General features: G+C 38.1%; 1 protein-coding gene across 10 annotated transcripts in view; it reads right to left on the bottom strand.

Moving 5' to 3' along the window:
• LOC126237066 (sodium bicarbonate cotransporter 3) overlaps positions 1-23,990 on the bottom strand; it is a 1,007,081-nt gene that overhangs the window by 215,473 nt on the left and 767,618 nt on the right. For 7 of the 10 annotated variants that reach the window (XM_049946852.1, XM_049946853.1, XM_049946859.1 and 4 more), the window contains 4 exons: positions 23,420-23,639; positions 17,855-17,984; positions 5,920-6,039; positions 3,859-3,951 (listed from right to left, as the gene is read on the bottom strand). In XM_049946852.1, coding sequence (XP_049802809.1) covers positions 3,859-3,951; positions 5,920-6,039; positions 17,855-17,984; positions 23,420-23,639 — 563 coding nt within the window. The remainder of the gene's footprint in view (positions 1-3,858; positions 3,952-5,919; positions 6,040-17,854; positions 17,985-23,419; positions 23,640-23,990) is intronic. The other 3 variants (XM_049946857.1, XM_049946858.1, XM_049946860.1) reach the window with 3 other exon arrangements.

Genomic DNA, 23,990 nt, shown 5'->3' with positions numbered 1-23,990 from the left:
TTACAAAATTCATAAAACCAGAGGAGTTAAGCTACAGAAAACATAATTTGGGTTGCATTAAACTATATGATTCAAAGATACCTTAGCAACTAGGCCAGAAGTTCAAAATCTTATTTGGTAAATTCTTTTAGATATAATTAGATGAAGGTAAAATCTACTTTCTTTGTTAAGTATTCCAGCCATTATAAGATTTACCCACATTTAAATTACATTTTTGATGTAATGACTCTCCATCAAACAGAACTAACTCAGCTCTTATAATAGAGAGTTGTTTTAATTAATTGTTTGGTCCAATTACAGTAAAGTAGTCCTTTCCGTACATAAGTTTTTGCTGTAGGGCACCAACACATCCATTCTACAACTGCATCTACACTCTGCAGACTACTGTCAAGTGCATGGCAGAGGGTACTTCCAATCGCACCAATCATTAGGGCTTTTTCCCCATTTCATTCATGTATGGACCACAGGAAGAAAGATTCCTTAATAATCTCTGTGTGTGCTGTAGGTCTACTCTCGCCTTCACAGTCCATATGGGGGTGATACAAAGTGGAATGTAGTATATTCTTAGCTGCTTCTCGAAACTTTGTAAGGAGGTTTTCTTGAGATAGTTTGCATTTCATGTCACAAATCAGCCATTTCAATTCAGCATCTTTGTACCATCCTCCCAGGGATCAAACAAACCTGATACATTCTTGTTGCCCATAGTTGTATATGCCAAATATCTCCTGTTAGTCTTATATGGTTCAGCACATCCGTGATGTTTTCCCATTGCCCAAACAAACCAGTCACCACTCATGTTCTCACATCTTCTGTTAGTCCTATTTGGTACAGGTCCCACACACTTCAGCAACAGTCTACGATGAATTGCATGTATTTTGCATGCTATCTCCTTCATAGACTGATCACATTTCCCTACATTCTATTGACATTCATAGGATACTAGACAGTCATAGTATACTATGTTCTTTGTTTTGTAAAGTGCAGATTTTATATTTCTGAATATTAAAACAAGATGCCAAATTTTAACAAGTTGAAACCTTGTCAGATTTTTTCAGAGAGTAAATCATTATAGATAACTGCATCATCTTTAAAATGTCTTAGGTTACTATTAGTAGTGTCCACAGGTCACTAATATACAATGTGAACATCAAGGGTCCCAACACACTGCCCTGTGGCACTACTGAAGTTACTGCTTCATCAGTCAATGACTCCATCAAAGGTAACATGCTATGCCCCACCCACCAAGAAATCCTCAAGCCAGTCACAAACCCCTCACTTGACACCCCACATGGCCATACTTTAAATATTAAGCAAATGTGTGGTACTGAGTCAAATGCCTTTTACAAGTCAAAAACAGTGCTTGTACCCAATGCCCTTGATCCTCGGCTTTGAGGAGGTCATGTAGGGTTTCACATGACTGATGTTTTCAAAATCCACACTGGTTGGCATGGAGGTCTTTCTGTTCAAGATATGTAATTATATTTGAACTTAGAATATGTTGTGAGATTCTAAAACAAATGGTGTCAAGGATACTGGATGGTACCTTTGTGGATCACTACTGCTGCCATTCTTATAAATGGGTGTGACCTGTGCTCTTGTCCAACTACAGGGCACAGTTTTTTTGAGTGAACTTGGGTATATTATGGAATTCAATTACTTCTTCATGCCACAGGTATCTATTTCACTGATCTTTATTGTGGTGAAAGAATTCAACTGAGGCAATTCTCCTTGCTTTTCCATTATAAAGTATCATTTGAAAATAAAGTTAGGCTTTTCTGCTTTTGCTTTGCTACCCTCAGTTTCAGTTCCTGTCTCATCCATGAGTGTGTGGACACTAACTTCAATACCACTAATAGCATTTTCATATGACCAGAATTTCTTTATGTTTTGTGAGGGATCTTTCAATAATATTCTGCTAATGAAGTCACTGAAGAAATCAAACACTGCCCTCTTGACAACCAAATGCATTTCATTCAACATCTCTTCATCTACAGCCCCATTTTTTGTTTCATACCTATTATGTAGTAGTCACTGTTGCTGTCATAGTTTCTTTACAAGGAAATTTCATCATAATGAAAATCAGCCAACACCTCCTGTACAGCAAAAGCTAAAAATAATTAGAGAGAGAGAGAGAGAGAGAGAGAGAGAGAGAGAGAGAGAGAGAGAGTTGTGATCTATCCTCACACTTAAATTTATAAATGGAATGAAGGCAGCAGATTTACCCAGAAATAAATGCATTCAAAAACACACCAATAAATTGTTTTCATCAGGTGATTTCTGAAGATGACTATGATCCTTGCACTAACTTCTACTTAAAACAAATTTTGTGTAACAAGACTATGCATTCAGTTTACGCTATGACTGCTGATTATTTTCACATGACAGTTAGGTGGGCAGCATTTAATATGGCAAGAAACATTTGTTTGCTGCAGGAAATTAAAATAATAAAAAAATAATAGGTACTACAATAAGCTGAAAAGTGCCTAGTTAGAAAAAAATGTGATGATATTATGAAGGCACCATTTATTAAAGAAGATGAGGTATAGTTTGCAAATGAATACATAAATACTGCAATAAGTTACAACTGCCATCAAATCTCTGATGAGAGAATTTATATTGTTGTATTATCTACCACTATTCCAGTCTGACATTTTTCTTACGTACAGCTTAATAGTAATACTATATAACTGATAAGTCATAGCTATTTGTTTTGCAAATTTTGGTGTTCAAATGTCAACAACTAAATAATATATTTACAGTTTTATTGACCTAAAAAAATAGAAATGTGTCTCAATGAATATGACAAAATTAGTTGTTGAATACCCAACAGTCAACATCATGTCCAATTAGTCTGCATCACTCAAAACACACATGCATTTAGAAAAAAATTCTGAGAGCAGCAAGATAATGTAACCAAAGACTATTATATTTGTTCAGTGTAATATTTACAAACAATCTAAGTTAAGTTTTGACAAATTTAATGTGATACTGAAACATTACAATAAACGACAATTTATGCTTATTAAAAAACATGCCCTTATTTAATGCAAAGCAAACACCAACTACATACCACAAAAAGCTTAAAAAAAAATAAAGAACAACTGGAAGTAAGTTTTCTATCAAAAAGCTTCATCATCTTAGAAAAGGGTTCTATACTGTAATGTAATTCCATATACATCTGTTTTGGAAGCATGTTGTTTATACATTGAAATTATCAGATAGAAAATAACGTAATATTCCTTTGCAGTGTCTGATATGTCTCCATGATATTGAAGACATTAATGAAAGGATAACAGACTTATAGTATAAAGACATTAAAATCAGCACAAATTTGTCAAGCTTTTAACCAAGAGTTATTCTGAATATAATTTGCATTTGATGGGTGGTTAACAATTTAACTTGACTGTTTAGTTAGTATGGGATAAAACTGAGAGAATTTTTCAGTTTTGGTAATCACAGTAAAATGTACCATGACAGAAGCTGTAGCAGAAAACATCATTCAACATGTTACGGAGCTCATATTCCTTTACTTGGTACAACTGACAGTGCACAGAAGGTTATTTCTTCCGTTATGAAGAAGTGTCAACATTAGTGTAAGTCATGGTCAAGAGAGATTTCTCTGCTACCAACTGTACACTACTCATAAAAAAATAAATTTTTAGCATTATCCTGTTTAATTTCATGGGCAGTAAAAATAAGGCCAGTCCTTAAAATTATCTCTCAGAGTGGAAGCCATAGCAAAAAGAATAAATGAAGTAGTTACACAATGGAATGGGAAAAAAGATAAAAGTAAACTAGTCTAGCAGGCCAAGCAGACAGGCAAGGGTACTATTGGGTGAGAGAAAAGCGATAGGTTACCAGCTCCAGGGACAGAAAGAAATCGGCCAAAGTCCAACTTGTTACTGTTGATGGTGGTGTTGGCTGGCTGAGACCCTGTTGGCTGCTCCTCCACTGCAGAGATACATCACTTCACCTCAGATTTCAGGCACTCAACACGCATATGCACTCATTATCTGTAGTCTACTGCTACATACAGAAATTATGGTATCCTCCACAAGTCAAATGCAATGCAGTATAAAATTTTTGAATCTCAGATGTAGGTACAATTATGATAAAAGAGCTACTGTAAGAAGAGTGAACAGCGGTACATACAGCATAAACGAGCATAAGACTACAGCTGTAAGACTCCAGAGTTGCATGCAACTTACACACTAATAGTTAGAACAGCTGAAGCAAAAGATAGAAAGTTATTTTGTTTTATTGGTATGGTTTTGTGAAAATTAGATAAACAAAGACTGAAAAAAATAGAGGAAGAAATTTGGAACATGTAATACTGCATTTGTGACAATTCCATGTATATTTTCCACAACAAGATGCTGCTATAAATTTTGAAAGTATTTTTATACATATAAAACTAAACACGTTTGTTAAAGCTTTCTGGTGAAGAGAAGGAAAATAATCTAGCACCAGAGAGTAAGAGGGGGAGGGGGGAATGAAAATGGATTTTTACAACATTTAATATGTCAGGCTACAAAAGTTATGAAACAGAAAATATCCACGAGTAATAAAAATGTTGAACCACAGTCTTTAATAAAGATATTCTGCGAAGGTAAAGATGAGCACTGTTACAGCAGATCAATAAACAATACTTCTAATAACATACAAGTGGAAGAGTTGGGGATAGTGCAAAAGGAAGGGGTCATACAATCAAAAATGGGCTGAGCAATACTATGTTGAATCAACAGCTTAAGACATTTTGTAATTGGATAAATGCAGTAAAGTCAAACCTTGTGCTAATTGGCACATAGCAAACCAGGTAGTGAATCCAACCACTTGGTGGGGCATGATGTCAGCTAAGGGAAATGATACATCTAGTGAATATGCTGAATAGCAAGGGTCTAAAATTCATTTCAAATACACATCTAACATTAAAAAATAATACACTAAGTGATTGTAGGTCCAGGGTCACCATTAATTCAGTTTCCTCCACTACAAAATTACATGGCAGTATGACAAGTATTTATTTTACACATCACAATAGCTTAAATTTAAAAACATATATATAAATTACAAGTGAGCTGCTTTCCACATCTTGAGCATCTGTTTTTATGGTACAGTTTATCATCACTAACACAATCAGGCCATAAGCAGTATGTAAAATATGTTGTAGGTATTAGTAATGCAGAAATGCTGAGGAATTAATAACATTCATGTGAGATTCTACAGTACTTTTCACTCACAACTCTGTAACATACTACTAAAGAAGAGATGTAGTGAAACTAATCTGTTCTCTAAATGTTGTTAACATCTTTCAACATAAATAAAATTCCACTTCCAGCATTGATAGTCAAATGAGAAGAATCACAGATGCACTCAAAAGCAGAGCTGCATATTTTTAAGTATTCCAAGATTCTACCATAGAGCACTGTGAAAGAATGTGTATATTGGGTGAAAGAGCACAGAGTTCAAGTATAACAATTAACTGCAGTGTACTGCACTGTTTTCTAAATATACCATTCAGAGAAGCCTGTACTTTTGTGATAGTGAATACTGTCACAGAAAATGGGGCTCAAATTAATGAGCAAAACTACAAGGTATCTTTGAAAGAATCCACTTGTTTATCTACATAATTTTAAAAATTTGGTCATAAGTAAATCAAATTTTTGACAAGTCTTGATTTCTGTGCCCTAAGAATAGAAAAAAACCACTCCATACTCCCCACCATCTAAGACTGTTTCATTCATAGTCATCTACATTCTAGCAATAAACACACACAATTAAGCTACAAGAGAAGAACTGACTGAGATTACAGGAAGACTCAACAGGTAACTGATACTGCTAATTAGTGGTGTTCAGCAAAACAGCTTCAGGATCAACAACTTCTATTGGTTTGCTGGAGCTGAACAATTTTAGGTGTACCTGGAACAGCAAGGTATGGCCCCTTATTATCCCGGACATCTAGCAGAGCTGTCTGTGATGAAGGACAGCTTGAACTGCGGATCACCTGCTGTGGTACCTTCTGTGTCTCCTGTGAGAAGTCTGGCCACACCAAGCAGGTACAGAAATGGAGTAACAAACATCCCTCACATTTATTACATATTTGACACATCAGAAATCTTATGTAACTAGCTTTAACATAAACCCAAAATATCACTGTTCTTTGAATTTCATCTGCAAGAAATACATAAAAGCTACAAATGTTAGCACTGAGACACACAAATACTTCAATCGTGGTGACATAATCATGTGAGATGAAGCAGTCTTTCTTTATTAGTTTTGAGAATAAAGGTAATTCAGGAACTCTATGATCTAAATAAATAAATAATGTGGATGGTACATGTAGGGAGGACAACTGAAAGATTGAAAAGTATTCATTTCTCTCTCTAAAAATTATTATGATGGAGGTGGGGGAACTGCGGCCAATTTGTTGTAAAAATGACAAAATCAACATGGAAATGTGAGGCACGCTGGAAGAGTATGAGTGGTTTACTTATATTTAAACACTGGCAGCTTAGAACAAAGCTGCATGAATACATTGTCACCTATTGATTGACTGTAAAGCAACAGAAGTCATTGTTTTGATTTGGCAGTAGTCTGACTACGGCTGAAAGTGAGCAACAGTGGCTCTGAAAATCACTCCTCCTGCCAGCTGCTTGGTGCATGCTGTAATTCAATTTATGTATGAAACAAGGATCTACAGCTGCTCAAATTCATCAGAAGTTGTGCCTGTTTATGGATCTACAGTAATGAATGAACAAAATAGTAGAAAATAGTGTAGAGACTCAGACAGTTGCCATAGATATGTGCATGATACAGAGCAGAATGCTAGTAAATGGACCCTGAACTACAATGTTATGAGCAGTTGATGACTGGTGCTCGGACTGATATATTTCCACACTTTGGCCACACCACTATTTACATTATTACCTAGGAAAATCTAGGCTCTCATAAATTATTTGCAAGGTGGCTAATTAAAATGCTTACCAAACAACACAAAGAACATTAAGCAATGAATGTTGTTGGGTCATTGTTGACAAGATGGAGATATTTGTTTTCTAACATTATCATGGCTGATGATGTGTGGATATCCAGCACCAACATAGAATCAAAACAACAGTCATGCATTGATGGTATCCAATTTAATCAAACTAAAAAAATTACAAAATCTCCTTCTGAAGTAAAAAAAATGATGGCTGCAGTTTTCTGGGGTAAAAAGGAGATTCTTTTGTTTGATGTTGTGAGATGTGGACCAACAATTACAGCTGACATGTACTGAAATGCTCACGAAACAAAACACCAGCACTACACCCTACAGTCCTAGTCTTGCACCCAATGACTATTACCTCTTGCACTTGAAGCAATGGCATGGTGGACAACGATTTAATGATAACATGGAACTCCAGACTGGTTACTTCCCAGGCAAAGTATTTCACTGGAGAGGGGCTGAAGAAGTTAGTGCACCATTACAAGATGGCTTAAAAGTGAACAGTAGTTAGATGGAGAAGTGAAGTGCATGTCTACAAAAATTGCAACAAATATTTTTTATGGATAAATGGCCTTTACTTTTCAGATACACATTGCATATTGCTGAAGGGATGGCAGATCTCAAACAGGACTTCAGGTTTAAAAAACACACACTTTTATAGAATGAATGTTGTCTCTTGCTTCCAGATTAGTGTAACTGAGTAAGCAAACTTGCATAGTCCATTGAAGAAATGCAGTGCATCATAGTGATTACGTTTCCCCCCGTCCTCTTTCTGTATGGACTACCTCTGCTCACTCCCTTTATCCTACTTATCCACCTAAAACTTATTCACTATGGCCTCCTCCTTCCTTTTCATCTGTCTGCACAGGATTGTTCCTCCTCCTTTATTTACACACAATCAAAATTACACAACACACTGTAAACATTCCACTGTCAGTATGGAAGTGCCTTCATTACAGTCATAATGAGATAAATAATTAGTAAATAACAGGTTTTTATTGCACAGCCTGGGAAAATGTAGGAGCTGCTTCTCTGGGAAATTACTACTAATGAGGATACATCTGAAGATGCACTGTGTATGGAAGACATTGCTAGTCCAGACTGCCAAATAAAAACCTGTCACTGGCATCATGGTTGTGGTCCTAATTACAATATAAAAATGTCTAGCTCTTGTAAAGAACTAGTTAGTTGAAAAGTAAATGACTCCTTAACAACAAATTCATTTTTTATGATAAGTCTTAGTCTATTCTTTCTACTACCTAATGAAGAGAATGAGAGAGTCGTGTGAAAAAACTGTATGGTTTCTTAGATCATAAATTAAATCCTTTTCATAGCCTGTTTTCCTTCCCTCAATGCCAAAAGCTTTTTCTTGGTAGTAAACAGTTTCTTACTTTTTATTTGTTGATGACCAGTTTTGATCTACTACAGGGATCAGCATCAGACTTATATTCATCAGCATGGAGCAGGCCTGTCGGTACTGGCCTTGAGAACACTAGCGTTATAAGCGATCATGACTGTGTTTGTTAAATAACTTTTAAATTTAGATCACATTTTCTTATTGCACGAAACACCTACAGCAACATTCTAAAAACAAAGTGCTGTATTACAACAAACTCGATGGAGATTACTCAGAGCAATCAATAATTTTTATACAAAAACCAAAGCTCCACATTCCTGCCGTGACGAGACCAACTGACCACCATGTCATCTTTGCCAATGACATGATTGGATGAGGTATGGGGGGAGGGGGTCAAAACATCGCTCTCACAATGGCTGTTGGATTTCTTGAACTCAAGTAGCTCCTCAACTGGCACCAAAAGGCTGATTGTACCCCATTACAGCCCTCCCAACAAGGAAAAATCCCTAGCAGAATTGGAAATCAAACCCAGTTCTTCTGCATAGCGCCCAGAAATGACTACTGAGCTATGGAGGCGTACAATAAGTTATACATAAGACCCAAGATTTAAAATGTAAAAGAAGTAACAAGGTGCAAATCTGAATGAGCGAAAAGTGAATGATGAAGAAATGCTCAGCCAGAACATTATGAGCACCTATCTAATAGGCGGTATGTCCACTTTTCTCACAGACAACAGTGGTGACATGCTGTGACATGAAAGCAATGAGATCTTAGTAGGTTGCTAGAGGGAGTTGGCATCACATCTGCACACACGAGTCACCTAATTCCAATAAATTCTGGGGAGGAGAGTGACGAGCTCTGACGCCACATTCAATCACACCCCAGATGTGTTCAATTGAGTTCAGATCTGGTGAGCTGGGGATCCAGCACATCAATTGGAATTCACCACTGTGTTCCTTGAACCAGTCCATCACACTATTGGCCTTGTCATGGCACATTATCTTGTTGAAAAATATCACTGCCATCAGGAAACATGATCGTCATAAAGGGCTGTATGTGGTATGCAACCAATGTATGACACTCCTTTGCTGTCATGCTGCCTTTCATGAGCTCCACTGGGCCCATGGATGCTCACCTGAATATTCCCCAGAGCATAATGGAGCTGCCACCAGCTTGTCTCCGTCCCGCAGTACAGCTGTCAAGGACCTGTTCCCCTGGAAGACAATGGGTTTGCGCCCTCCCATCAGCGTGAAGAAGAAGGTATCGGCGTTCATCAGACCGTGCAGTGCTCTGCCAATGTCCGGTGCCGATGACCACATGCCCATTTCTCAGTCGTAGTTGCCAGTGTCATGGTGTTAACATTGGCACATGCGTGGGTTGTGGGTTGTGGCTGTTCTGTTCTTTGTGCTATGTGTTGAGACACACTCGTACTGTGCCCAATTTAAAGTCTGATGTTAGTTCCACCACAGTTCACTGACTCTCCTGTTTTACCAATCTGCCCCACCTATGACGTCTGACATCTGTAATGAGGGTTGGCCAACCTATCCCACGATGTCTGGACGTGGTTTCACCTTAGTTTTGCCACATGTTGAAGACACTCACCACTGCACTCCTTGAACAACTGACAGGTCATGCAGTTTCTGAAATGCTCATGCCGGTCCTCTGGGCCATCACAGTCTGCCATTGATCAAAGTCAGATAGATCGGGCGCCTTCCCCATTCTACAAAAAGACAGCATGCTCACTGATATTACATCCACCATGTGTGCCTCTTACTAGCCATCATTCCTCACCGTATGATGCTGCTATCGCCTGGATGGATTTATATCAATAGTAGGTCGGTGGTTACAATGTTCTGGCTGATCAGTGTAACATTTTCCTCCTCATACTATATTTTTCTTGACTTATTCACATCAATTACTATATTTCTTTCACTTTCATTTGCTTCTTGTTCTTTTCCTTTTGATTTCTGTATAATGTAGCAATTATTTTGTTTATTGGCTTCTTATGGTGTATGATTAGGTATACTTAGGAAATTGTGGCTGAGTTTGCCCAGCTGGATTAAACTGCAATATTAATATGTAATATCACTTATTGACCAAGAGCCCAAAACAATCCCCTCAGCCACTAAAGATCACATGACAAAAACAACAATGATGCAAAATATATGCTGGGTGCAGAAAGGAATCAGACAGTAAGGTAAAATTATGGTAGGGGATGTTGAATCCAGCAAAATCTGCCTGATAATCATAAGTCAGAAATGCACCATTGTGGAGATATGCTTGTAAAATGATAACAAAACAGTGACAGTGCATGGAAGCCTTCATCCACAAAGAAGAGCTTGAAATAATTTTCAAAGACACAGAAGTTTTTGCAACACATCAAGAATTTTCACATGGGTGCACTGACACTTGTTACAATAATGTTGTCATTCATTCAACATTTAGGTGACTCATGGTAGGTGAAGAAGCATATTAAGAACTCGAAGGAGAGCAAGCATTTGTTCTTAACTTGTTTAATTTTTTAACACATTGCATTTAACAGTTTTCTACAATGTATCACTCCATATTAATACAAGATTTTATGTTTTTGACATGTGCATGCAGCTGAAATTATTGTCAATATAATAGAGGGAAATATTCCACGTGGGAAAAATATATCTAAAAACAAAGATGATGTGACTTACCGAACGAAAGCGCTGGCATGTCGATAGACACACAAACAAACACAAACACACACACAAAATTCAAGCTTTCGCAACAAACTGTTGCCTCATCAGGAAAGAGGGGAAGGAGATTGAAAGACGAAAGGATGTGGGTTTTAAAGGAGACGGTAAGGAGTCATTCCAATCCCGGGAGCGGAAAGACTTACCTTAGGGGGAAAAAGGACAGGTATACACTCGCACACACACACACACGTATCCATCCACACATATACAGACACAAGCAGACATGTCTGCTTGTGTCTGTATATGTGTGTGTATGTGCTGTCCTTTTTCCCCCTAAGGTAAGTCTTTCCGCTCCCGGGATTGGAATGACTCCTTACCGTCTCCCTTAAAACCCACATCCTTTCGTCTTTCAATCTCCTTCCCCTCTTTCCCGATGAGGCAACAGTTTGTTGCGAAAGCTTGAATTTTGTGTGTGTGTTTGTGTTTGTTTGTGTGTCTATTGACCTGCCAGCGCTGAAATTATTGTCACTAAGACAGGCACACATTCCTATGTAAATGTGGTATAATTGTGCAGTTCTGTAAAACATCTCTTCATGACAGTATTTGGAATCTAAAGAGAGTTTATTACACACAGGAAAAAACAGCACACACCAGGCTACTCACATTCTTTTTTTTTATGATATCCTCCTCTCCTCTGTTATTTCTTTTAATTTTCTTTACTTCACTTCATTTCCTTTGTTTTTTACTTATTATTGCATTACATCAAAATCTTTTCATCACTCTTATTCTCCTCCACTCATAATTACAGTTCATTTCTGCTATCATAGATTAGATTAGTTTTTCGTTCCACAGATCCATGCTGAGGAGATCCTAGTGGATGTGGAACATGTCAATTTCTTTTGTTTTCTTTTTTTTCTACTAATAGTATGAGTATATACAATACATCATTTGTTTCTATAAAAAATTCGTCAATGGAGTAGAAGGAGTTGGCCACTAGTAAGTCTTTCAGGCTCTTTTTAAACTGATCTTTACTTGTAACTAAATTTTTTATGTTTGCTGGCAAATTATTGAAGATAAGTGTTCCTGAGTAGTGGACCTGTTTTTGAACTAAAGTAAGTGCTTTTAAGTCCTTGTGCAGATAATTTTTCTTCCTGCAATTGTATGTATGAACTGAGCTGTTTGTTGGAAAAAAGATATATATTATTTAGGACAAATTTCATTAAGGAGTAAATATACTGAGAGGCAGTAGTTAGTATACCCAGTTCTTTGAAGAGGTTTCTACAGGACGTCCATGAATTTACTCCACAAGTAATATGTATTACACACTTTTGGACTCTGAAAGTTTTGTTTGACTTGAAGAGTTACCCCATGACATTATGGAATGAAAGTAGACAAAGTATGCAAGATTTTTCATTTTTATGTCGCCTATGTCTGCTAACACTCAAATTGCAAATACAGATTTGTTAAGGTGTTTCCGCAGTTCTGTGGTGTGCTCCTCCCAACTGAATTTATTATCAAATTGTAATCCCAGGAATTTAAGACTGTCAACCTCTTCTATCTGCTCTTCTTCATACTTTATGTATATGCTGGGTGGAAACCTCGTACAGGCTCTGAATTGCATATAGTGAGTGAGTCTTTTTGAAGTTTAATGTCAGTGAGTTGGCTTTAAACCATTTATTAATATCCATGAAAATATCATTAGCAGTTCTTTCTAGAACTACACTCGACATACTATTTATTGCAATACTTGTGACATCTGCAAACAAAATGAACTCTGCTTCTGGCAGTGTAACTGATGAAAGATCGTTAATGTACACAATAAAAAGCAATGGCCCTAAGATGGATCCTTGTGGGACACCACATGTAATTTCTTCCCATTCTGATGATGACTGATGACTTAATTCACTAGTCCCTTGCACTGACACCGTTTGTTTCCTGTTAGCGAGGTATGACTTGAACCATTTTGTAGCACTGCCCGTGACACCATAGAATTCTAATTTATTTAAAAGGATGTTGTGGTTCACACAATCAAATGCCTTTGACAAATCACAGAAAATACCTGCTGCTTGTAATTTGTTACTAAATGAATTAAGTACATTTTCACTGTAGGTGTAAATAGCCTTCTCGATATCAGAATCCTTCAGAAATCCAAATTGTGTTCTTGATAATATGTTATTTGTGGTCAGAAGGTTGAGAAGCTGCCTGTACATTACTTTTTCTAAAATTTTTGAGAATGCTGGCAAAAGTGAAATCGGTCTGTAGTTTGATGGTATCTCTTTATCCCCTTTCTTGAATAGAGGCTTAACATCTGTACATTTTAGCCAGTCAGGAAATGTCCCAGTTATAACTGACTGGTTACACAAGTAACTCAGAATTGTACTAAACTCATAAGAACATGCCTTAATTAACTTTGTTGATATTTCATTGTAACCACTAGAATGCTTTGTTTTTAAATATTTTATTATGGAAGTTATTTCTTTTGGTGAAGTGAGTGACATATCCATGTACCTGAAGCTATTTGTAAAGGCTAGTTTCAGATATTCAAGGGCATTATTTACTGATCCTGACAATCCCATTCTATCAGTAATGGATATAAAGTACTTGTTAAATTGATTTGCCACACTATGCCAATCGGTTACTAATGTGTCATCTATCCTTAATGCTATTTGCTCCTTTTGCTCTTTTCATTCTACTCATCATCTGTTCTTTCTTTTATTCCAGATTACTTTTCTGTCTATAGATCATATTTCCAAAAGCATAATTTCTATGCAAAGCGTAATTCACATCCAAATGTTATATTATTTGTTCCTTTATCTGAAGAAACAGTTATACCATTAAAATATGTCTGAACATATTATACTAGTTGAGAGAGTGCTGAAAAGTTAATTTAATTTTAAATATGTGGCATAATTTGTAAAAGCTTTATTCCAAATGAAACATTGCTAAACTGTATGTGGCATCACTTCTTTTAAAAACATCATCAGTACTTGGTCTCTCACAGCACTGACGTGAGTCACGGCCATTAAAAGAAGTTCAGTTGCTTCCTGTTACCTAGGCCACAAACAATGGAGTTCCTGAATCACGTGACATGCGATACGAAAACTGTCATACACAAAGGCACAGTGATAAATCTTTTAGCCTATTCATATGCCTGCCACAACATTTCTCAAATAATTTGTAGAGTCATAACTAAAGGAACTGTAAATGTTTTTATGCTGCTTTCTCAGTGTTGTATGACTGCATTACAGATATGAAACATCTGTGAATTATTGGATATACTACTATAACATTACTGGATCAGCAGAAATATATTATTGAGAAACATATCAACAAAAGCTCTGAAAAACTGTTTTTCAACACAAGAAGTTAAAACATTTATCTATCATAACTTCAATGCAATGATGTTAGGGATGTTGTAATGCTCTGAACATCAGGTGAATGTTCAAATATTTGTTCATGCATTTTGCCATATACGTCAAATATTCAGCTGAAAAGATAAAAATCTAATAATGACAGGTTAAGCTTATTAAGAAGAAATTCTGACATTTTCAACCAATTGTAGAAAACTCAAGTGTACCACATGCACTTGATGGACTGGGGCAAAAGTACCAAATGTAAATAAATCTGTGTGTCTTCTGTGTCTTCCTGGACTTATACTCTTATTTTCTGAATTTCACATTCTAAAATTTGAAAGAGCTAAAATGTCACAGAGTTATACGAGATAAATATAAATTCTGGAGAAACTAACTGAAAAATTATAAGAGTGCAACCAACAGAAAATATAGTATTAGCAGTAGTAGGGGACACAAACATGGATACATACAAGAATCTCACTTGACCTGTTACTCATATTAAAACGACACCAGAGAACCTTCAGCAGCATCATGAGTTTGGGCACCTATGTGGTTGTCCATACCTGCTGTTACAAGCATGTATGCATTATACATCAATGAGCCATAGGTTAGTGCTTTTTATTTCAGGAAGGAAGAGGTTACATTTTCAATAAAGATGACACTATAAAATATATTGAAAAAATTATCATTCTGAAGCAGTATAAAAGTCAGAAGTTCACCATAAATATGACTGTTGTATGTGTATGTTAGAATTAAATGAAAGATGTAAGAAAAATCTAGTTTTCATTAATAATGCATGCAACATATAAAAGAAAAACTTTTTTTTCCTTCTTTTTTTTTCCTCTGACCTTTATGAAACCAAGTCATCATGTGAATGAACAGACACTGAACATTAACTTTTCCTAAGGAATGTCTTGGCAACAGCTGGACATTTTTTATGCTCTTCAGTAACCACCAATAAAAAAGATTATTTCTCAGTTTAATCTTTTGTTAGAGTGGTATTTCAATCTTGGAGGCATTTGATATATCTTCCCACACACAGTTTCTCTATTGTAATCATAATAATTCATGTTGAAAAGTCTTTGTGAAGGAAGTTTGTCTTAATAGAATATCGTATGAAGAAAGTTTTTGTACCAAAGATTACCAAACACAAGAATATGAAGTATTAAAAAAATATCACTTAGGGAGATTGTATGTCTTCAGCTGATGGTTTTTTTCTTCCTCTTCTTCACATCCATCTGCCCATGGCGTAACTTGCAACATACTTTCCTTGCCTTGACTTACCTGTTGTTAGATTGTCATGATCATCATCATCGTCATGTAACAATGGAGTCATCATTTCAGGAACTGAGAACCAGATATGAGTGGATTCTTTTTTGCTGTAACCTTACTGAGCTCCAGATCAGTATCTTGACAATTTATCAGTTGACTCATTAATAGTGAATCAAGATAAGCTCCCAGTATCAAAAACAAAATGCTGTTATACTGTTATTCAGAAATGCTGCCTGTTAACTCAAAAAGTTCTCAATAGTCACTGTTTGTTTGTTTGTGTGTGTGTGTGTGTGTGTGTGTGTGTGTGTGTGTGTGTGTGTGTGTGTGTGTGTGTGTGGTGGGAGGGGGTAAAAATTTTTAAAAAATCACACTGTTTGTGCTTCTCGTGAAGATTATGAGATTTCAGGGACCACCTGCAACTGCTCTTTTCCTTACCAAGTTCCTATTATTGCCATCCTATCACACTTTTTAACACCTGTGTGAGCTGAAAGTAGCTTTCCATTTCAGCAGAAAACTTAGTTTTAACAGTCATTACGGCTATATTTGTGCTTTATTTCTGTGTCTTGTTCATTTCAATTTACTTGTAAGACTTTGAAAACAAGTATAATTTATTACCAGTTTTCAGAATCATACATGAAAGCTTCTGTACTAAATATTTATATGTAAAACATCATTTTTAACCAACCTTTCCCTAACAACAGCTTCACAGAAGCAGGGAATAAAAATGTGTAAATACCTTTTTCTTGCTGCTGCTGCTACACTTATCACTATTACTGGTCTTTGCTGTATGAATATGAATGACTTTCTAAGTTGTCATTATCATCATTACTTTCACTGGTTCATGTTGAATCATCTGTTCTTGATCTACCAGCTGATGAGTGGCATTTCTTCACATGTACATCTTTTCCTGGCAGTTCCCAAGGGAATGGACTTCAGTGATCTTTCTGCCTAGTGGTTTAGTTTTTGATCTACACCAGCAGTGGAGGTCCATTATCATTTTTGACAAGCAAGCATTTTGACACCCTGATCATCCTTTTCTCATCTGTTCCAGAGGATGTCTCATCTATGCCTAAGAGATCATCCACAATTTCCACAAAAGATCTCTCTTTCCTTTTGTTTTGTCTGCAATTCTAATCAAAGATTTCTGTAAGCAATTCCATAAATTATAGAGTTTGAATAACTCATTAACATCATGGTCATTTCTTCTTGCAGGAATCTATGCTTTTTGCCAAAAATGGAAGCTTTTAGAATCAACTGTTCTGTGATTTCCTTTGTTGTAAACCATAAAAGTCAAAAAAATTGCTTGACAGTTCATTAGTAGTTTGAAACAAGAACTGTAAAACCACTGAAGCCAAACAATATTTTTGGTTACAAAATAAATAACCCAAGCATATAACATTATTAAAAAATTATGTTATAAAATAAATGCATCAAATATAATACTAATAATAAAAGCACAATTCTAATAGTACCAGTGTAAGTTTACCTAGTGATATTAATGGAAAAAAACATGTAATATCATCTGCATGGGAAACATTTGGTGTTTTTCATATTGATTTAACAATCATATGCTTCTGGAAATAAAGATTACACGTTAATTAAATAAATGAAAACTCTCATTAATGTCTATTAATAGTGTCTGAAGGTGACTGCATGTGGCATAATTTTTAAAAACCTGAAAAAAGACCTTCCTGGTGAATATTTTGGAACATCATGGTCATTGGGCATCACTTTGCAGTTGTTTTGTTTGAACTACAATTTTGGTCATATAATTTTGTTGTTGTCTGGAAAAAAACTGGGGGAGAGAGATGAACTATAAGAAAGTTGAAACACATGGGCCAGCCTAGTGTACAATAAGAAAAAAATTTACCACTGTAGCAGCAACTACTTAATAATATAAAACAGAGAAGCATAATATCATTATCTTCATTGTGTCCATCAAAGATATGACTGTTATTGGCTTTCCTTCATGTAAGCTTTCTGAAAATAACTGCAATGATTGCATATACACTTACTGCAACTACAAAAATGTCTGTAATCTTATGTGACTTTTAAGAAAGTAATTTTATATATCACAACACAAAGTTTACCAAGTGGTTATTTTTTGGGACATTACAAAACTTACAGGCAAAAATAAAAGTTTTGTAAGCCTACAGAAACAATATAGGACATTAATTTCAATGCTGAAGAACTGTCATTAAACTAAGGAAGAGATGCTTACTTTTGGAAGAGGAGTGATTTCTGCCAATTTCTGCTAGTGAACGAATAATTGGGAGGCGTGACATATTGGTTGCATTCTCCTTGCGACGCTCGTGCTGATGCCTATGTCGTCGGAGAAGTACTTCCCTCACCTTTAAGAGCACAGGGTTAAACATTCAGATTAGGTGAAAACACTATTTCATCAGAAGTAACTAAACATATGCAAAGTACAAAATCAGTTCCAGCAAGAGAAATACCTGACCCCCCCCCCCCCCCCCCCCATTTGCGCTAGACATTTCCTTATCATATCATAAAGAATTAAATATTGTAACACACACACACACACACACACACACACACACACACACACACACACACACACACACACACACACACCCACCTCAAATTAAATTCTTCGTGCCAAGAATCAGCTACAAAGGAAAGGACTGCCCCCGCCCCAATCACCTAATATTACTCTGGACTGGAACAACTGAATAACATCCTTTGCCAGGTGTCAAATCACTTCTCATCAAGCCCTGGAATGTGGGAAATCCTACTCAAGATCCTTCCTACCCCTCCTAAAATGGTGTTCCATTGCCCACCCAACCTATGAAACATCCTAATCCTCTCCTACACTGCTTCCACAGCCAACCTCTGGTCACAGGGATCATATCTCTGTGACAGACCAAGGTACAAGACTTGCCAATCCACCCACCCAATGCTTACTACTCCAGTCTTGTCACTGGCTTACCCTACCCCATCAGAGGCCAAACCACATGTGAAAGCAGCCACATTGTATACCAAGTTCTCTGCAAACAATGACAGTTTTATATGTCGACAGTGTAGGAAAAGATTCTGTAGATTGCTACTTACCTTAATGAAGACAAATCAAGTTGCATACAGGCACAATTAAAGGACACTAACATAGAGCTTTTGGCCACAGCCTTCATCAGCAAAAGAGAAACACACACCATTCATATACAGAAGCAAGCACACCTCATGCATACATGACCGCCAACTCTGGCAGCTCGAGCCGGAATGCAACTATCACATGGGATGCAAGCAGCAGTCTGGAGGGGAAAGGGGACAGAGAAGGGGAAGGGGAAGGAGAAAGGATAGTAGTGTACACGTGGTGGGAGGGACGAAAACTGTCTGGCGGAGTGTACAGGGACTAGAATGCCAACAGGCGCAATGTCAGGAGATTGTGGGGCAGGGTTGCGGGGCAAGGTGGTGGGGAAAAAAGGAGCAAAAAAGGATAGCAGGGGGAAAGCTGGACAGGTGAATTGGCAGAGGGCGGCAAACTAAGAGCTTGGTTATTGTGCACCTACTAAGAGAATTTCAGCCCTCATTGACCAACACCTCCAACCAGTTTGCTAATAATCTAGCCTCCCATGTCAGAGGCACAAACCATTTCCTTCATCAACTCTCCACCATCCCCTTTACCCCCTGGATCCCTACTCATCACTGTTGATGCCACCTACCTATACAGCAACATCCCTCATGCCCACAGTCTTACTGCTATTGAATACTACCTTTCCCAGTGTCCTTCAGACTACAAACCCACTACCTCATACACCTTACTAACTCTATCCGAATCTACAATTACCTCTCCTTTGAAGGGAAGGTATACAAACATCCATGGGCACCCACCTGGCAGCCCCCTATGCCAACCTGTTTACGGGCCACCCAGAGGAGACCTTCCTAGCTTCCCAAAATGTCAAACCACTAGTCTGGTTCAGGTTCACTGATGATATCCTCATGATCTGAACTCAAGGCTGAGACACCCCATCTTCGTTCCTTCACAACCTCAACAACTTCTGTCCCATTCAGTCCACCTGGTTCTCCTCAGCCCAGTGTGCCAACTTCACAGACATTAACTGCCTCCTCTACAACAGCTCCATCAGCACCTCTGTTCACATTTAACCCACCAACCAACAGCACCTGTATTTTGCATTGTCATCCTTTCATACCAAAAAATCCCTACCATACAGCCTGGCCACTGGAGGACAGCATATCTGCAGCAACAAAACTCCCTTGTTCAGTATGCTGAGGGTCTCACCAAGGCCCTCACAGACAGGAACTATCCCCCAGACCCATTCCACAAATAGTTGTTCCATGCCAGTTCCCCTCACACCCCCAATCCTGCAACCACCCCCCAATGACCAGGCCTCCTTTGTCACCCAGTACCAACCCAGACTGGAACAACCAAAGCACATCTTTCGGCAGGGCTTTGAATACCTATCATGCCCTGAAACAGGGGTATATCCAACCAAATAACCTTCCCAGCCTTCCTCAAATGGTGTTCTGTTGTACAACCACCCTCCATAACGTCTTAGTCCATCACTAAGCCACTCCCAATACTAACCAACCCCTCGCCACAAATAAGACCCAGGTGCAAGACCTGCCCAATACACCCACCCAGCACTTACAGTCCTGTCATGGATTTGTCCTACCCCTTTAGGGGCCAGCCCACCTTTGAAAGCAGCAACGTCATTTACCAGCTCTGCCAAGAGCAAAGAAGACCACTCTGTGGCACAACATGCAGCTGAACATAACATGCCTGGTTTCAGTAGCTGTTTCACTACCTGAGCCATCTGGATCCTCCTTCCATCACCAGGTTTCCAGAACGGCAGAGGTGGGAATTATCCTTACAAGATATTCTTTACCCCCTTAGTTATCCCGGCCTCAACCTATGGTAACATACTGTCCCCACAACCTACACCCATCCCCTCTGTCCTATCATCTTTTCCCCATTCTTGCCTCCCATGCTCTTTGTTTGCCACCCTCTGCCAATGCACACACCCATCTCCCCCCCCCCCCCCCCCCCTCCTCCTCTCCTTTTTCGCTTCTTTTTCCCTCACCTCCCTGCCCCACAACCTCCTGACACTGCATTTGTAGACCTTGCACACACTGCCAGACTGCCCCCACCCATACAATACTATCCCTTCCTCTTCTTCTTCTCCACACCATCCACATTGTTTCTTGCATCCCACATTGTAGTTGCATTGCATTCCAAACTGCCAGAGTTGGCATTCATGTGTGTGTGTGTGTGTGTGTGTGTGTGTGTGTGTGTGTGTGAGTGTGTGTGTGAGAGAGAGAGAGAGAGAGAGAGAGAGAGAGAGAGAGAGAGAGGTGTTCAGTTATGTGTCACTTATGTGTGTATGAAGAGTGTATGTTTCTCTTTTGCTGATGGAGGCTGTGGCCAAAAGCTTTAGGTAAATTTCTTTTAATTGTGCCTATCTGGAACTTAACATGTCTTCTTTATAACAACTAGTAATCTATCTTTTCCTACAGTGTTGATATTCCCACCTGGAGTTTTCATTGTTTAGTTTTTTAAGTCGGCATGACTGCCAACCAGCTGTCCACCAGCATGGATGGCAACTGTGAAACTGTTGCCAAGAATAAAGCTGACTCCTGGTGGCACGACATGCAGTCAAGCACAACATGCTCAATTCCAATAGTTGTTTCATAACCTGGACCATCTGGATCCTCCCCTCCACCACCAGTTTCTCTGAACTATGCAGATGAGAATTATCCTTACAACACATCATCTGCTCCCGTAATCATTCTGGCGTCAATCTCAGGTAACCGAGTGTTCCCACACCCTCCACCCAACAGTTTCCCCTTACTCTATTCTTCATGTCCCTACATCACCATCAGCATACACAGCTCCCCACTGGCACATACAATCATGCATCACATGGCTAGACGCCCTTCCCTCCCACATTCCAAGCCAGAAAACTGGCTGCCTCCTTCTGTGCCACTAGCCACCCATCCTCAATCCCTATCCTACCTCCTGCCTTCTCCTCCCTCTATCCTCCCCACCCAACACTACCCCCACCACAACCAGCCCAACTGCCAAAATGCAACACTGGCGCCGTTAGTCCAGTTGGCTCCTTTTAGGGGCATATGTGTGTAGGTGGGCATGTGTATGTGTGCATAGGTGTGTTTTCTATGTATATCTTACTCTAGCTCATAAAAGGATTACTCTGATAGCTAGAAAGCTTTTTCTTTCTTTTTGTATGTGCCTAGCGACAGTTCAATGCTTCTTTCAGTGAGTGGTCTCCTTTAATCCAGAAATGTGTCTTTTGTATATTGTACATATGCCTATGAAACAAAACTCATTTCAAGAGTCAGGGGGAAAAACTGCCCCTTTACAGTAAGACAATGAAACAGTTGTCTGAAAGTTAATTAAATGATTTGAATTCAACAAAGATTATTATGCTCAACAGTGACAAAATAATGCTTAACAGAATAAATTTGAAGATTCACAGTATCTTTAAGTACTGGATGAATAAAACATGCCCATTTCACATGGCAAAACAAATAACTAATATTATACTTTCAAACATGATGTTATGTAGGAAAACATATTGTGTGATCATCACAATCAGCTATCGCCAAGTACAAACTACTTGCATTTGTTACGTAATTTGGCTCTTACAGTATTGGTTTGAAATCTACATAATACCACTTTGATTTATTTGAAAGCATGCATGCTACTCACATTTAATGATTCAGATTCTCAAACTACAGTACTTACATTGATTTCAAAAGATATTCTCTTCACGTCTTGGCTTTTAGTTGGGGTGAGCAATCAGCAGGGAAGTAAACAAAACTGAAAATGTTGATAAGATGTTGAGCTGACCATATTTAGCAGGACCAATACAGTCATTCAGAGGTGTGTGTGTGTGTGTGTGTGTGTGTGTCTCTGGGCGCGCGTATGTGTACATGCGCTACACTAGTTAGCTTTGAAAAAGGACATTGGCTGAAATATTAGCAACATTTTCAGTCTTGTTTATGTGACTATTTGCAGCTTAACATCTCAACTATATGGCGAGTTGATATCTTTACTCCTTCCATGATTTTTATTTCATCCAGGACTTCCCATTATCAAATTTATCTTTACACATTTTTGTTTTTACATCAGACAATGGTGTTTAATAGGCAACTCTTAAAATGTTGCACATAAGACATCCCACAGTACTTACTCCTCATCGTACTGACTGCTACAGATACAATGGCTTGAAGAAAACCTTAGCAACTGTCATCACTTTGGCAGCTTACGTATAAGATGTCTATAATTTGACCGTGTGTTGTAAGTGACTGCAGTAAGTGAATGTACAAGATAATGTTGTGTTTGTGTTGTGTGTAGTGGAAGAAAGGAAAGCCTCATCTTCTTGAATAGCATCAAGGGAGCTGCCAAGCTCAACTGTAAATCCATTTGATGATTCATCATCAACAGCATGGTGTCACATGAGCCACTGTGGAAGGGTTTGGAACTTAACTTTGTAAATCAGGGCAAAGTTTGGTGAACATTAATGTTATGCCATTATCTTTTCTTCCTGTGTCAGTTATATACTTACTATAATATTTCTTTCATCATCAGGTTTCAAACCAGGCACCATCAAATCAAAGCACCCCCAACCTCTGCTTTGGAGGCAGGTATGATATTGACAGAATACAAATAACTACCTTCTGGGTACAATATTATTCGAGAGCTAGCAAAAGAAAAACTTCTGAATGTGTCGTGTTAATGCATTATATGTACAACAATCAATGCTGGAGTGAATTTTAAGATATTTACCTTGTCTCTGCTTTCCAATGGTAAGGCATCAGAACTGATCATATTGTCTAGCACAAGATCAACAACCTGTTCTAAAGATGCTGCTTCCATGTCAAGCATCACAGTGCCATTGAGTAAGAGAGAACGGAGTTCAAAGAGTGAGTGCAAAGAGAGAGTAGCAACATGTGGCTTAGACCATCGATTTCCACCTTCTTCTACATCTTCTTCAAACTTTATCCATCTGGAAAAGAAACATGAAACTTTGTTACATTTACTTTAGGAGTTTCTTTACTGTAGTTTCTTCAAAAACATTTAATCATTCACTACATTTTAACCATTCACTCTCTAGTGCCGAGATGAGTCACAGTTAGATACAAATGTCCTCAAAACTGCACCATTATTAAGTTCTGTTATGACTGGCCCTTTGGCATTAACACAAAAAAATGGTTCAAATGGCTCTGAGCACTATGGGACTTAACATCTGAGGTCATCAGTCCCCTAGAACATAGAACTACTTAAACCTAACCAACCTAAGGACATCACACACACCCATGCCCGAGGCAGGATTTGAACCTGCGACTGTAGCGGTCGC

This window comes from Schistocerca nitens, chromosome 2 (genome assembly GCF_023898315.1).
Source record: "Schistocerca nitens isolate TAMUIC-IGC-003100 chromosome 2, iqSchNite1.1, whole genome shotgun sequence".
Lineage (NCBI taxonomy): Eukaryota > Metazoa > Arthropoda > Insecta > Orthoptera > Acrididae > Schistocerca > Schistocerca nitens.
Note: the sequence above shows the minus strand (reverse complement) of the source record. Positions and strands in the feature narration are given on the sequence as shown.